Source organism: Anguilla rostrata, chromosome 18 (genome assembly GCF_018555375.3).
Source record: "Anguilla rostrata isolate EN2019 chromosome 18, ASM1855537v3, whole genome shotgun sequence".
NCBI lineage: Eukaryota > Metazoa > Chordata > Actinopteri > Anguilliformes > Anguillidae > Anguilla > Anguilla rostrata.
The window spans coordinates 22,350,380-22,367,215 of record NC_057950.1 but is presented as its reverse complement, the minus strand read 5'-3'; the positions used below and the strand labels follow the sequence as shown (position 1 = coordinate 22,367,215).

At 42.1% G+C, this 16,836-nt stretch overlaps 1 protein-coding gene across 1 annotated transcript; it reads right to left on the bottom strand.

Moving 5' to 3' along the window:
- Positions 1 to 12,399: 12,399 nt before the first annotated feature.
- Positions 12,400 to 14,329, bottom strand: soul2 (heme-binding protein soul2). The gene is made up of 4 exons (XM_064317787.1): positions 14,077 to 14,329; positions 13,812 to 13,938; positions 13,461 to 13,632; positions 12,400 to 13,341 (listed from the first exon to the last, which is right to left on the bottom strand). Exons 1-4 carry the CDS (start codon positions 14,212 to 14,214, stop codon positions 13,167 to 13,169), a joined length of 612 nt encoding a protein of 203 aa, XP_064173857.1. The 5' UTR covers positions 14,215 to 14,329; the 3' UTR covers positions 12,400 to 13,166.
- Positions 14,330 to 16,836: the final 2,507 nt, after the last annotated feature.

Here is a 16,836-nt window from a genome sequence, read left to right as displayed (position 1 = left end):
ACACACACACAGACAAACCACCAGCACCAACACACACACACACACACACACACACACAAACCACCACCAGCACCAACACACACACACACACACACACACAAACCACCAGCACCAACACACACACACACACACACACACACACGGACAAACCACCAGCACCAACACACACACACACACACAAACCACCACCAACACACACACACACACACACACACAGATACAGGCGCACACCCGGACAAACCACAGCCAAGGACCTAAAGTAAACTTCAAACATATGCAAATGAGAAAAGAAAATGGTGTCTGTTAGACGTCTAATCCTTGTGAGCCTTTGGGATTATGTTCTCTCTCCCAATTTACAGTCCGCTACTTAAAACCTTTACATGGTGGGCCGATGACATTGTCATCTACCAGAACAGTGACCCTGGTCTCCTTTACACATTCTCTCTGTATTAAACTCTTCGCTGTGCCCTGTACTGCTAAAGGAGCTCGGCTTAATCTTCACACAGACAACACTAGCATATTTTAAACCCGTTTTCTTTCTACAAAACTGAGATACAGACTGTAGGATGAGCTCTACGTGGCTCCCTCATACATTTCGAGCAGGATTCAGCTTCCTGTGTTACAGTTACGCCACGCTCCACCAGCCAGGTGAACATGGGAAAGCAAAGGAATCTGGGAATTCCACGCAGCATTCCACAGCTGTTTCACGCTCGCTTTCCTTCGAAAGATTTCAGCAGAAATGATCAAAACATATCTTTATCTTCATATCATGAGCAACACATCACCAGCTGCACATCTGGTTACCTATTCTTTTTTTAAGATTAGGTGTATAATAAAAGTCAGTATTCAATTAAGAGCTTAATTAAGCCTGAGTGGTTGATAAGTTGCCTGGGGAAAGAAGGCGTGTGTTATGCGATGTGTGTCTAGGAGCAGCGAGGGGAGACAATGACCCTCCCCACAACCCCCAACACCCCCCCCCCCCCCACCCTTACACCCACTTCTTTATCATTCATAATTTACAGTCATGTTATAGTTTCCATGAACCTCTATAGCATTATAAACACACATTCAAGCTAAACTAAAGATCAGAAATTCAATACACGAATTGAAAAACCCCCATAATGTTCAATGTTCTACGGGAATTTTTCTGTAAAAATTAAATTTAGCAACAGACTGAAGTAGATTGATCAAATTGACCCCAATCCTGAGCTATGACAGGGATCTGTCTCAGCAGCATTAAACAAAATTCATATTAGTGACAACTCTCATATAGCTTTCCCCCCTACACACACACACACACACACACACAGCAGGAGCAAAACAAGCTGCTCAAAGAGCCTGTGTCTTCATTGATGGAGATCAGTGTTAGGGGGCAGTGGGTTTTACAGGGCTGTAGGCTTTAGGGGCAGTGGGCTTTAGGGGGGGCTGTGGGCTTTAGTGGGCAGTGGGGTTTATGGGGCAGTTAGCTTTACTATACACATACATAGTATACATACCTGTTAATATGCACTCTCACTTAAGAGACACACAAAAACTCACAGGCCCAGAGACACACACTTACACATACTGTATGCGCACAGTCCCTGTGCAAACATGCACATATAACTAGACATTCAAACATACACACAAATGCACATACACACAACAAAATCAGAAGCTATAACGACACATCTGAATATATAATGATGTGTGAGTGCTGCATGGTGTGTCATTATAGGGAATAGGTAATTATAGGAATTAATTCCAAAGATGAGTAAAGCAACGCAAAGAACTTTCCCTCCAAAAAGTGAGGCCACTACATTGTTTGTGCTGTGCAGAGCCTCAGCTCTGGTTACAGCAGGAAATGGACCTGGAGACAGAGCTATCGCCCTCTCCCTGATCAATAAGTTCTGTCACCACGCCGGGTTTGGTCTACGGGGATTCCAGAAAGCTCTGTTTCCAGAACGCTGTTCTATTCTGGGAGTGGCTCGCTGCGCATAGATTCTCTTAGAAAAGGGGGATCCGTTACCAAAGTCAGACGGAGGACAAGGGGAGACGGACAGAGAGAAAAGTGCTTTCACTCCAAGCGACTAGCTGTGTTTAGCCTTTACCCATTTTCAGGCAGCGATCTGTGTGTGTGTGTGTATTAGCATGATATCAGACCTGAGAAACCACCAATCACATATCAAGTCACCGCAAATAGAACATGACACAAACATACACACACACACACACAGTACATGCTACATCACAAGTGGCTTTGCATGCAAAAACAAACTGACAGAGAAATAGAGGCTAATTGCTCTTAGAGGACTTCCCTGTGTCCAATCAGCATTGGAACGCATCTCTTGTTGCGTTCAGAATGCAAACACTTGGCTAATATCAGAGCAGAGTGAATGTCACTACTATGGAGAAGATGGTTGGTTAATGAATTGCACTGAGAAATGCAGTGTGGGTAAGAGGTATTTGTAATCTGCACTCCTCACCATAGAAGACCAGTAACATTGCCTTTGAAACGCACATAAGAGAGAACACTTGGTTTCCTCTGTTCATGGGCTATTGATGTTCCCATGAGCAGAAGCACAGTAAACCGTGCTTTCTGACAGAGAAAGCCAAACACTGGGATTCTCACCTGACCTGGGCCACCGGCTCCCCGAGGCACACGGCCCTCCATGGTTACCCCAAAATCAATTTCTGAGGCCAAATTACTCATTCAGTCAATGGCCTGTTACCCAGAGGAATTAAGGGGCGAACAGCAAAGGCTGGATGTGTGCTATTAGGGGGCTTCTACTGGCTGAAGATTGAGAATCACATGGGGAGTCTCTCTCTCTCTCTCTCTCTCACACACACACACCCACACACACACACACGCAAGCAAGCATGCAGGCAAATGTGCACATGCACAGTCACACAAACATACAAATACAGGAAACAAAGCATCAAATACGCATACATCATATCCCAGAATGGTTACAGGGAAGTAGCATTTTTATCTCGTTTTCCAATTTCCAGTATTTATCCAATCTGAATCCCCTGCCCTCTGAACACTGTCACATACAGACTTTTTTTTTTTTTTTACAGAACATAAGATATCATATATCAAGAATTAATGCAGCAATTATGATTCATGAGAACATTTTCGATTTCCTCCTAGTGCGTTTTAACGTTTTCTTCTCGCTCAGTACTTTCCTTTGTCCTTCCAGAGAGGACAGACAGTCAAAGGCCTGTGATGGGTGAATGACACTGGGAGGTGAAAGAGTGAGGGTCCCCAGAGAGGACTGTACTGAACACCGCACTGAGGTCATACCAGAGACCCATTCTATCCTCCGCGGGACTCTGGGTAGCTTTTTAAAGCTCCAAACAGCCTGCAGCATTATCAAAAGACAAAAATGCAAATGCAGAACAAAAGCTAATAGCCTTCATTGTCAACACCCTTGACATCAGACACCACTCATTATAATACAAACAATGATAATGCTAAAAACATAGCATTTCAGCAGGCCGTGGGAGGCACAGACAGCTGAAGAGTCACTTCCACTACCTTCCGACTGCGCAAAATGAGTTTTTAACACACAGAGACGGTCACGGGAGCGGCGCTCGGAACCCAACCCTCAGATACACGCCATAGCATCGTTCCTCCCGTAGACCCAGCAGTGAGGAACGCAGATATATATGCACTGCTGGTAGCACAGGAGGACGTGTGAACGATGGGCAGAGCTACATCCCACGCCAACCCAACGGCTCCAACACAGTCCTCCCACTCAGCTCAACTCTCTTGAGCAGGGCTGAGCTATGCAACAAACAGGCTTGTCTACCTGAAGAGATAGAGCACAGCAATAAATTCAGCCCTGAGTTGGCGGGTTGCGAAATGGCCCGCATGACGTCTCTCAAGACAATGACTTCATCATCATCAACATCAGCCATTGACAAATAGTACGAGGTTTGGCATATTTGAAATGCCTTCCTTCCCCTGGACAATTGCTATTATAATGACAATAATGGAAATAAAGAGGTTTCTATAGCTGACTCAATACACCTCATCAGCTAATGAATATATTATACTCATAAAAGTGCCTCCTCACTGTTAAACAATTCCATGCACAAATTTTGTATACAGATTTAAAGTCATTGACATCAGTATGATGAGTTGATTGTTAAATAAACTGTTTGTGTGCGGAGGGGTTATAGGACTACTTCTGTAAAACCTCTATCAATTTTACTGCTCATCCAATTAACGAAACTTGTAAACGAAGCTACTTATGAGACGGGATAAACAATGGAGAATTGTTGTCTCTGGTTGCCTATCCATGCTTTAGATGAAAGGAAAACAAAGAAGACAGCACAGTAAAGATTGTGGCATGCAGGTGTTACAATAGTACATTTTAAGTAAATCTCCGAAGATGTGGGAACCCTATACAATATTGGGATAGCTCAGAGAAGCATTGTCGGAGTCGAGGTTCTTTCACCGCCTGCGTTCGTGTCTAGCAGGCACCTAACCAATGCTGGCGAAAGAGGCACAATTAAAGTGGATAAGATAATGACCATTTCCTTCTTTTAACAAATTCGCCCAAGCAGAGGATTTTTGTCTCTCGGTCAGAAACACAGAGGAGTCAAACAATCAGACCGCAGATTGACTCGGTGCTGACTTTTCAAATACACCCTACCTGTATACTGACAGCACTTTCTACCGCAGACAAAAACCTAATAAGTCACTTCCTTTCCCTGGGGGTGCAGAGTGACTTCTCATTAGTTGTGGCCAGGGCTGTCCAACCCTGTTCCAGGAGATCTACCGTCCTGCAGGTTTTCACTCGAACCCTAATAACGCACACCTCATTCAACAGCTAGAGGTCTCATTGAGCTGCTAATTACTTAATTAGGCTGGCTAACTTGCTTTTGTTTGAGAAAAACTGCTGTCTGCTTTGATTCTGGTGAAGAACATCAAAAGTGTAGTTTTGAGTCTTCTGATAACTTCGCCCCATAGTCCTCCTGTTCCATCGTTGATCTGCCCTGAGCCATGTTTACAGCCCCAAAATACAGCCTCTCGCACGGCCTCACTACACCCTAAGAGACCATGGTATAAGCAGATGGATAAGGATGGCCAGGCTTTCAGAACTCAAGATGAGAACGCATTCAATCAGGCAGGTCTGTAATTAGATTTCCCATAATGCACTCCTTCACTGTAGCCTTTGTCTGTCAGAATCGCGGCTGATCCTGGATCTGCACTATAACGAGCTAATAAAACCGCACTGTAACGATTCTGATGAGTGCCCATTGTAGCAATGCAGTGAAAAAAATGAAACAAAAAGGGTTTTCAGCAAACCCTATTGGACATCGGCACATTTTGTGTTAACCCAGGACTGTCCTGGGTTTGCCAGGACACTTGATCACCCGACAGTAGGGTGCCAAAAAGAACAGCCAGGACTTTCCCTGCTATGCTCAGTTTCCACCATTAGGTAAGTGGTAATTCAGCAATGGCAATAAGGGGATCATTTTACACCTTTTCCCCTGCTGGCATTATTTTTTCTCTCTGTGTGTTATGTTTTCTCAGGAACAATTAACTCTTGTAATATTTAACCATCCACAAAGCTGTAAGCTGTGCTACTCTAATTTCTATGTGTTATATTCACTGTTAAACTAATAATTTATATGAAATTCAATCTGTTCTGAGAAGATTGTATTCTCAAGAGTGCTATTTTGAGCAAAAGGTGACTGATTCAGAGGGGATTCAATTGTTCACATTAAATTGAAGCCCAGACTTACGTCTGCACCTTCTCTGCAGCGGTAGAATATTTTATACTCAGGCACAGAGATCAACTTGAGAAGCACTTGGACATTCTTTACCGTGCTAACCCTTGTCTCCAAGGAGTGGACTGGTCTTTGCATTACATTATACTACATTGCATTCATTTATCAGAATCTCTCTTCTTATGCAACGACACACGTACCACCATGAGTCATTACGTGTCATGACATGTCGTGACATTTAACACTGCATAGCACTTCCGTGCTCCTCCTCACGTTACACTGGGTGACAGTGAGGGGTGTTGGTAATGGAACTGGCCTGGCTTAGACATCCAGATGAACCACTTCACCTTTTTGTAGGGCTCTTAACCAAAACTGCTTCAGTAAAGTGTTCAAATGGACAGTAAATGGAGGATTGCACATCAGATATACGCTCTGTTAGTTAATGGAGACTACAGGGCAAATGTATAAAACCAGGTCCATGTTGCCATGCCAACAGCTCATCACTGGATGAACAGGACTATGAAAACAATGAAAGGTGGCAGAGCCAGTGAAACCTCACTGACATTTGGGGTGTAAAAAGCAAAAATGGCGGTGGCTGGGTTAGAGCCCTGCCTCCATGTCCGCTCTGTTTTTACTCATGTTCCAGAAGCGAAAGGGGAGCACGAGCAGCTGGGGCTCCACAGACTGCAGCTTAGTGCTGAGACAGATGAACTCCTATTGCAGTGTCTAGCCACAGAGTGCAGTGCATAAACGCACACACACACACACACACACGTGCAGACAAGCACACACACACACACACATGCACATGCATACAAGCACACAAGCACACAAGCACACACACAAGCACACACACACACACACACACACACATGCATGCATGTGCACACACAGACACAGGCAGTCTGGCAGTCTTTGTGAAGTCTGGCAATCAGGACTGCACATTATCATATTTTAACATTTGAGCTCAGCGAGCTCGGCAACATGGGAAGGAAGCAGTGAAGGCAGCTAGACACAGCGGCTGCCAGTTTAGCTAGCGTGGGTGAGGAAGCCCCCCCGGTGCCATGTGGGACAGGGAAGGGTCTGGGCACCCCACCCTCTCTGCTTTCACCAGACAGACCCAGACAGGCCAGTAACTTCTCCTCTTGGTTCAGTTCACGTTTGGACACACAAGCACGATGCAGAATGACTATTTAAATATACTGTGCTAGTTGTCGACAACAGGAAATGATAGTAACCCAACCAAAATATATTATGGTCACGCACTTTAACAGCACTCTTGAAAAAAATTAAGAATCATAAAACATGACCCAAACAAGAACCTTTACAAGCAGGAGGCTTATCACGCAGGGGGTCATACATATAACTACACAGCTGAGACAGTGGATTTTGTGAAAAAGATAATACGGAAACAGAATCATGTTATTTTTTCTCCCAGTTCCTTTATGTTTTTAATCAAGGTGTCAGGACGACTAATTCAAAGACACGTAAAGTAAAGCAAACAATGAGAACAGCCTGTTGGTTTCCTCCTCCACCCATGTGGTAGTGACCCCTGCACTGTCATACCACCACCCCCTCCCCACCAAAAAACAAACAAACAAATAAATACATAAATAAGTGCCAGCAAAAGAAGGGACCCACCACTGGGGAAAGTGTAAGAACAGGCCAACGCCTCCCCTAAATTCTCTCTATGGCCAGCAGGTGAGAAAATGGATACAAGATCTAGCATACGCTCCTCATAATCTGCTTCATTCCTGGTGGATGAAGCAGATTTCGGGAAACCCAGACCATTCGCTGATCTCTGTTCCGTGGATCAGTGGCATCCATGTTTGGAATCTGCTTGACATGGCGATCCGTTAGCTCTCAGCGGCTCTCCTAATCTAAACCCGACCGCTTCCTGCTGCGGTCAGCACTTCTGTGTCGGCTTCGGAAAGCACTGGTCGCCTCGCTCTGTGGGTCTAAATAAAAACACTTCATCTATAATGAACACCGGTGGGTATTCTTCTGAGGATAAACGACCTGCAGAAACATCGCGCTGGCCTACTTTGCATTTCTGTGGGTCATCTCTGGTACGGCTCGGTACGGCACAGAGACCGGGATGCTGAAAAGGAAACTGGGATGCAACATCCAAAACGGGCTAAATTTAAATTTCAAGGACTGTGTGCCTACATGTCAGAAAAGTTGATTAAACAGTATAGTTTCCTGCTGAAACCTCTGCAATGTGACAGGAATCAAAATCAGGAAGCAAAATATGCGACTAAAAAGGTTCAGATAGCTAGATTAATAAAATAACAGTCATAAGGTTTACACAACTTTTCTTCAGCATCGAAATGAGTTGACTTCCACACATCACTATATTTTCTCTTCAACAACCTTACCCGGTGTCATTACAGTACAGTACATTGTGAAACTGTTATTTTAACTGCACACTTCATCTTTGAACATTTCATAGACTCCAACCGCTAGTCTAAATCAGGACCCAACGTACAAGCCCGCTAGGAGGAATGATGCATAACAAAATGAAAAGATTGGAAGAACTTTGAAAGAAGAATTACATGTGACCACCGCACTTGGAGTTCAGTATGACTCATAAAAACACACTTTTATGTTTTTTAAAGATATGGGTATAAAAGTATAATTATGTTCCTGACAAAAGGACCAGTCTTCCACTATAAGGCCATCTCCATGGAAACTGAACACGTTGAGCATGCGAGGAGTCTTTTGAGTGCCTGGACTCCAGCAGAGTGATGCAGATGACATCGTACTGTGGAACAATCTTCGGTTCTGATCCGGGCACATCAGTGCTATGCCGCCTACACACTTCTGTCTCTCTTCTCACCTCATCATGTTCTCTAACTTCGGACTCTTTCATCTGAATAGAGGAATGGGGGGACCCTCCCCCAGAGCTTCTCTCATTTTCAAACAGAAGTCCCAGTCCCTGGGGTTCTATCTGGTTCCAGTCCCTGGGGTTCTATCTGGTTCCGGTCCCTGGGGTTCTATCTGGTTCCAGTCCTTGGGGTTCTACCCGGTTCCAGTCCCTGGGGTTCTACCCGGTTCCAGTCCCTGGGGTTCTACCCGGGTCCAGTCCCTGGGGTTCTATCTGGTTCTAGCTCATCACCCAGCTTTTACAGAACTTAATTTTTCCTGAATCCTTCCTTCATCCTCATTACATATTTTATTCAATGAGTCATTAAACCAAAGTCCTGGTCGAAAGTTGGGGTCAATTCAGCGTACGGAAGAAATATGAATGAAATTAAACTCATGAACTGAAGAATGCTGAGAATGTTCTACTTTATTTATTTATCTATTTATTTGACAGGGACAATACACATTGATCAACATCACTATTATGAGATGTAAATGTGCCAGATTTAGCTAGATCGCTAATTTTCATCTGTTGTCCCTGGGCAGGCTGATGTTAACACTACAAATGTTAAATTTTAAGCACTGGATTAAGTTAACTTCCCGGGCTGACTAAGCTGAATTAGAACCAGCCCCAGCCCCAGCTGTGTTCCTGACACATCATGGCCATTAAAGATCCCATGACCTATAGCACACAGCAGGGGATTCCACAGAGGCCTGCCAGATATTTCCATTTTGGCTCTACATCTACTAATTTCAAATGTCAATTAACAAAGCCCCTTTCTCTTCCCTTCAGCTGTTGTGTGGTGATCATTCTGGCACAAAATGGCTGCCTATCACCATACAGGTGGGAGCTTTGCTTTGGTCGTGGCTGAGATGAGTCACCCCCTCTACATTACTTCAGCTTGCAGACCTTATCAGGCGACTACAACAAGTAACCATAACGAACAGTATACGAACCTGAAGTACCGCCAATGCAGAACAACCGCAGTTCACTGGACCTGGGTATGTTTAACACTAAAACGCAACAACGCACTATGAAAATAAATAGTAATTCCTTACTCGATTACTGCAGCATGAAGTGCCAGTATTAGAATAAGCTAATTGAAGTCAGTCTTAATTAGTCACTGTCTTAATTCATCACATACCAGGCACTCAGTAACTAAGACTAAGAGTGGGATCTACAAACCTTTCAGTATTGCAACTTTTCAGAACAGAAGAAACCTTCCCTCTTGAAACCAAACAAAATTGTTAGCACAGTCTGATTAACATATGAGACATTCTTTTAATTCGTTAGAAAGAAATTATGCTTAATCTGTTCTAAAATGTCATGGAGAACATCAATTTTGTGTTGCAGTGGGGTGAAGTTTATTTTAGTACACTGGATGTGGTGCAGTGACGTTTTGAGTGATTGCAGTGGAAGATGACGCTGGAGGTGGTTTGCCTCTTATTCTGTCAAAAGCCTCTCTGATTACATAACACATCCACCCCAGGCATTGCTTCCTAGCATTGCGTGGCAATTCATATTTCCTTAAGGTTTTATGAACTACCAGTTTTGAACTTCCAGAAAATCAACAGCACCACCTAGTGGTGCATGGATTCAGATGAATGCCCGTACTGAAGGTTCATTTTCCGGGACACCAGGGGGGGATTTCACGAAGCAGCGGGGTTTTCATGAAGCAGGAGGTTATTTTTTAAATATGTGGAAATAGGCCTAACATTTTTATAATTACTCCTAGTATGATGAGCAATTAATAAGATATATAGTACAATAAAGGATAAACAAAGTAGAAATGTTCTTAAAATTTTCATAACTATTATTTCTTTCAGTAGTGGGAAGTATGCTGATACAGATAGTAATCTGGACATTGTACATTGATTGCACATTAATAATATTTATTTTTGTACTGGTACTCAAAGGGTCAAAAGTATATACATTGTGGGCCATCTCTCTTCATTATTAAATTCGATTGGTTTATGTTTTAGCTAAAGTCATCAGACTAATAAGGATACCATTAAAGATCAATACTCACCAATTTTCGTTTGTTCCCGATCAACCATTCATGTCACCAGACACAGTAAGTCAATACCAGAAAATGTTTCTACACACATTCACAAGTTCAACCTACCGCACTAATACAGTCAACTCCATATGCTCACCCCTTCTATGAAATGCAATATCTGGAGCCAACTGCTCACTGCCCCTTCTGTTGTATACCAGCCCCCCTGAATCTTACCATCTGACAGGGATATGGCAGTGTTTAATAGGACTAGCACATGGGATAATTATTTCTAATGCAGCAGGGAGAAGATGAGGACCTGGTGAGACTTTAAACTTTTACTTTGTGATTTCTGTACAATTTTGCCATGTGCGCAATAAATTAAGCCGTTAAAGTGAAAGTGCAGTTTCATAAGATTTCCATCCAGGGAAAGGAAGAGACTAATTAGGCTGGTTTCCGATCGGTTACAGTTACAGTGACAAACAACACACACACACACACACACTCTCTCTCTCTCATGGGCTGTCCCACTTCTCCAAGCATGAAAGGAGGAGTAAAACACACACACACACACACACACACACACACACACGCATGTGCGCGCACACACACACAGTCAACTGAACTGAAACAGTGGTCTTATTCAATAAAGGTGGCAAAGGTTGGTATCAGTGTGTAATGGTGTGTTTCAGTAAAGACCAGTGTCTGAATGCAGAGGTGCTCAGTGTGTAATGGTGTGTTTCAGTAAAGACCAGTTACTGAATGCAGTAGAGTTGTCCAGTGAGTGTGGGGGTCATTAAGGATACAACATCTTCCCTCTACACAGACTTTTCTGTCATTGTGACTTTCAATACTTTGAAAGTTCCTCAGTACCTTGCTTACATATTTAAAGAGCGTGCGGGAATGTAAATATTGTTGATCCTGTTTTACTTCCTTGACCCTGGCAGAAAGACCAGTCTCACTGCTGTCACCTTTCTCTTAAAGATTATACTGCAACCAAATTAGGTATACAAGTTAACACAAACCTTTTCACATACAGCAAAGTTCTGTTTTTGGAAAACAAAATTAAACGAGTGAGAGAACTTACCTTATTTATTTTAAATAATCCCGAGGTTTATCATGGTTTGTCATGATAAAATCAAAAAGGACAACCCTAGTGCTCCAGTAAATTTTACTTGATTACATTAAATGTGCTAGCTCTACTTCTGTGCATCTGAAGAAAAGTCTAATTTATTAAACTAATTTTCAATCATTATTTGTGAAATTAAAAAAGGGTTTTTGTTTTAAAAGAGACTGGGTTTTACATTCAAAATGACATCTAAAAACGATTGACCTATTAAGGGCATCTTAATATATAAAAACCTAAAATGTATTGTTATAATAAGCATTGTTTTATCATTCAAATGAATTACCCTGAAAAGAAGTGGCAGTGGAACAAATGAAGGCAAAATGCAATGACAAACTGGCACGTGGCTGCTTGTAAATCAGGAAAAACAGGTATAGCGCAAATCATCTGTTTTTCTTGCTTGTTGTCTGTGGAGCACGTCGCGTTTCCCGATTGCTGAAATTCCAAGCGTGCCTTGAAAAGACTATAAGAGTGTTACACGACAGTGGCAGTGACATTAGCACAATCGCATGTTTTCGAGGGGAAATGCTAATCTCAGAAAAAATACTCTGGCGCACTCGGCTAGCACAGCTTATCACAGGCTGTCAAAACAAAAGGCTTGCCAGCTCTGTCTTTTGAAAAGGAGCGTTTCGAGTGAAATTATCTGTCACAGCACACATTTGAAAGGAATGTAGAAAAGCAGTGCTCTCAGGTAAAATAACTTGTTTAATCAGTACAATCCAACATTATATTTGAAAAAAAAAAAACCCTACACTATATAGATGTGCATAACATCACTCCCCTTTTCATTAACCCATTAATGCTCTGATTTTTCCCAGAGATTTCTTTTTGAAGCATCTATAGTCATCCAAAAAATATTCACAGATGGAAAAAAAACTGGTAGAGACTTTGGAGACTTTAGTTTCCCCTGGGCTTAAATGGGTTAATGCCAATACATGCGGTTTTGATGCAATGTAAACCTGTGAAGATGAAGGCCATTTCGGATGTCATCTTAGGAATCCACAGACTTGATTATAAGATGCTGGGAGGTTAAATAACATTCCATAGCCTATTTTTGTTTCTCTTACTATTCACATAAGAAGTCAGCACTAAAGAAAAGGTGCATCTGAAATCAAACAGCAGCTAACCCTTCTGAAACTCAAATATCTCTTTGAGAAGGATTTATCTTTGTGTATCATTCTGTCTCTGACAGCGCCCACGACCCCCCCCCCCCCCACTGACCAGGATAAGTGGGTACAAATAATAGATGGATGGATTTTATTTCGAAAAACACAATTATCAGACTGAATACCCTACACCAGGAAAAAAAAAACTTGTCAAGCAAGAACTGATAAAAAAAATCCTTGTGACACGACAAACAACTGAACGCTCTCATGAAGAGCTGCAACATGAGAATGCTGACCGACATTCTAGCATTCAGGAGAGGGAAGCACAATGTGCTGACAGTGGAGGCCTTAGGCCTCTGAGATCCAGACCTCATCATGTCTGTAGAATAACTTCAATGGGCTGTCATAGTCTAAAGCCATTTGTCTGAGGGGGTTGTACTGCTTCTCTGCTGATTGTAAGTCTTCCTCTAGTTTTTCCAAGTTGTCAAGCCAGTTGCTCACAGATGGTCGGCCCCCAAAGACCCTGAGTTTGAGAGAAAACCAGAGCTGAAGTGATTGAGGTCGGTTTACTTTTTTTTCTGTATCTCCAATTTATTTTTTCTCCAATCCATGTGTAAACTAAAGGGCTTGTATTTTGCTTACCTCACAAAAATGGTGCCAGCAGGAATGGTGAACTCCTCGATGGTTGAATCAGTAGGCTTGGGAAATGAGGTGTCAGGTGGTACATATAAAGAAACAAAATATCTATCCTCCTCCCCACTGTCAGACTTGAGAATAGTGACCGCAACAGGATTGGCGGGTGGAATCTTCTGACCTGAGAAAACAGCACAATGCCTAAACGCAGGTCTAACTATTGGTCTTCATCACAGCCAGTGGTACACTAGTAGTTTGCAGTTAATTAATGTGCTAGTCATGTATGTCTGCATGCATGAGAGAGAGAGAGAGATGAAAAATTAATTTCCCAACGAATTTTCAGTGAATGGTGTCACTTACTTAATTCATTCGCTCCATTGATGTAAGCATCCAGCTTATTATATGCAGCAATCAGTGTCCCAGTGTCCGTGTCTTCGATCTCGGTTATTGCCCAGTGGCTGGTGTTGTAGAAGCGCTCCTCAAAATTCTGTTTTTAACAGATACAGCATTTAAAAAATTAATTTGAAGAGGTCAGTGCAAACATTTACTACGTTAACAAATTAGGCAGAGTGTAAACTTTTATTATGACAACAACAACAACAATAATAATAATAATCTACCTTACCTCATATGCATGCACAAGCCTGTACTCTGGACACACATAGCCACGGCAAAACGAAGGCGGAGTCCAGCCATTTACGGTTTGCAGACACACCAATATAATGCAAACGAACACAGTCCCTTCAGTGAAAAAGGTCCTCATAGCGCTGCTATCTGTTTCTCCCCGGCGGTACGCAGAACAAAAAGTAATTGAGAAGAGAACTTCCTGTACTTCATATGCACAGTATCCGCAGGCCCTTCCCGATTCCAGCTTCGCACACACTCGTGATAGGCTAAACTACCTGCGATAAAGAAACGTGGGAGGGAATGTATTATCTTGGACGTCATGTCCATTGGTGCGCGACTACTATCGTACAATGACGTTACTCATTCGATTTTTAGTTTTCTTATTTAAAACGAAAAAACTAAATAATAAATGACAAAATAATAAGTTACTATGAAGCGTTTCTTCCATTAGGAACCACTTACGGAATTATACGATAGGAGGCTACACGTATCCTAAGTAGGCTACACGGATGTGAGTTATGGAATACTGAAATTGGATTGTAAGAACTAAATTTGAACCTGTATTGTAAATTAGGTTACACGACCCACTATTCGCACAATTAACAGAAGGAAAACAATATTGGTAATATGGAGGACATGACAGATTAGGACAAGTGGAAATACAATTATCCTTCGTATTTCGACAAGTCACGAAATACCACAGTTACAGACATTTTGGTTGGGTATAATTAAACACCAAGTGGGATCGTTTGGATTTTATTTATAATAATAATAATAATAATAATAATAATAATAATAATAATTATTATTATTATTATTATTGTTATTATTTTAAATACTTATGGGGGTTATGTGGGAATAGGCTATATTATGCAGTTTCTGTCTTGGAGGGGGTTCTCAGTGGTTGGGCAGGGTGTTGCAGCCTTATTCCTGCCCAAAACTTATTTGGCCAAACTAAGGGAACTGTGGAATGTGAAACCTAGGCTTGCTCACGATGACATTTAAGGGAAGTCAAAAGTGACATTCGGAGAAAATCTGCTTGTCAGTTTTTCTGGGACAATAGTTTTGGCCATACATCAGTATTCTCTTTATGTTCCTTTTCTTTGCCTTACTTTGTTAGATCGTTTGATGTCTTTTCTCTTCATATAGAACAGTGTTATTTGATTGCCTTGGCTTGTAAATAAATTGTTTACCTTTTTACCACCATTGAACTCCCTGGTTATTGTCAGCTGCCATATTGTGTCATAATAAACTGTCCCCCCTTTTCAATGCATTCAAGATGCATGGTTCGCTTATACTCCGACCGGGATGTAAATTTATGGGAGAATCAATCACTGTATTGGTCTCGGTTTTGGGTAAGACCATTAACGGGGCATATTGATAGTCGCACTAGCCGGATATGCGGGTGCTACGGGACAACTGTTAATTTGAGTGTCCCGGTGGATCCTAATGTTATTTAATAAAATAACAAGAGGCCATGGTCCGGGAAGCCAGTGTCTGGCCTCCCTTAATCAACCATTAGGGGGTCCTGGCCAAGAAACAGTATATTGCATTGTTTTATCAAGTTTCCTTGTTTGGTATAGTTCATGATTACCCACTCCCGGCCTATTAAATAGGTTAATTGGGTAGCCTACTATGCCGAGCAGTCACGACGAGTTGTCGCTTATGCTTATTACCTGCATTGTCCTTATGGTAAGTTGACCGAAACTATCTGGGCGGTAGGCATGGTTGATGTGCTAGTGTTCGACGCTCGAGTGGATAACCTTACGCTGCCCATTGTTTCATATAAGCACATCCCAATCAATAAGAATCCATATACTTGTACACATAAACTACCTTCTTTAGGGAAACAAAAACAAAAAAGCTGGTTATACTGCACGTTTGCGAGCTTACTGCAAAAACAAGAGTTATTTATTGACGGGCGCTCGTTCTAACTTGTGAATAATACTTCGTTTAGTCCAGCAGGTGGCGCCATTGTTAACATTCAATACATCAAACATCATCGCTCATGGTCTACACCTTCCCTCGATAACTCGCCTCCTGATAAATCGTAGATTCAAATAATCGCAGCTATACACATTACCTACCTGGGCCAGAGTATTGATTTGAGCTAGCAAGGGATTGTTCTCACAAAGCAATGGAGGGAGGGAACGATAAGAGCACCAGTTTGGACGGTATGCAAACTGCAGAATTTAAATGGTCTCTAGCACTGTAATGGTGAAAATTAGGACAATGCGTACATGCAAAAAGGCAAGATATTTCAATAAAGCAATCTCTATACTGTCCAGATATTTATGTAATGGGCCAGGTCACTGGGTGTATATATTCCATATGAACATAATAGGGTCCACAGCCAAGTAAACCGATCTGTAAACTACACATTATAGGTGAAATTGAGCCTATATGAAATATATCCAACCAAGCCCCGACATTATGATGTTCCTGTGTATGAGTGAGGGGTACCATTTGCCAAATTTGACATATAGGCAATAAATATGTACTTTAAACTATTTTGTGTTATCTTGATTCTTAAAAAAACCATGATTTTATATATTTAAAGTGAATTGTGTTTCTTCTGAAGTAAACTGAGTCCAACACCAAAAACATATGGCCCTGTGGTTTCCATCTCATTTATAACGTTGTCATAACGTTGAATTTTCATATCTTCCCAAGGCTAAAACAATAGATGGCGCTGCTTATCAACGTGTCCCGCAACACATTTCTTACAGAAATAGAGAGAGAGAGAGATAGGGGGAGA

Coding starts and splice junctions, on each gene's coding strand:
- soul2 (XM_064317787.1), bottom strand. CDS start 14,214: ATGAGGACCTTTTTCACTGAAGGGACTGTGTTCGTTTGCATTATATTG. Junction 13,939..14,076: donor GGCTTGTGCATGCATATGAG/GTAAGGTAGATT, acceptor TGTTAAAAACAG/AATTTTGAGGAGCGCTTCTA. Junction 13,633..13,811: donor CAATGGAGCGAATGAATTAA/GTAAGTGACACC, acceptor CTGTTTTCTCAG/GTCAGAAGATTCCACCCGCC.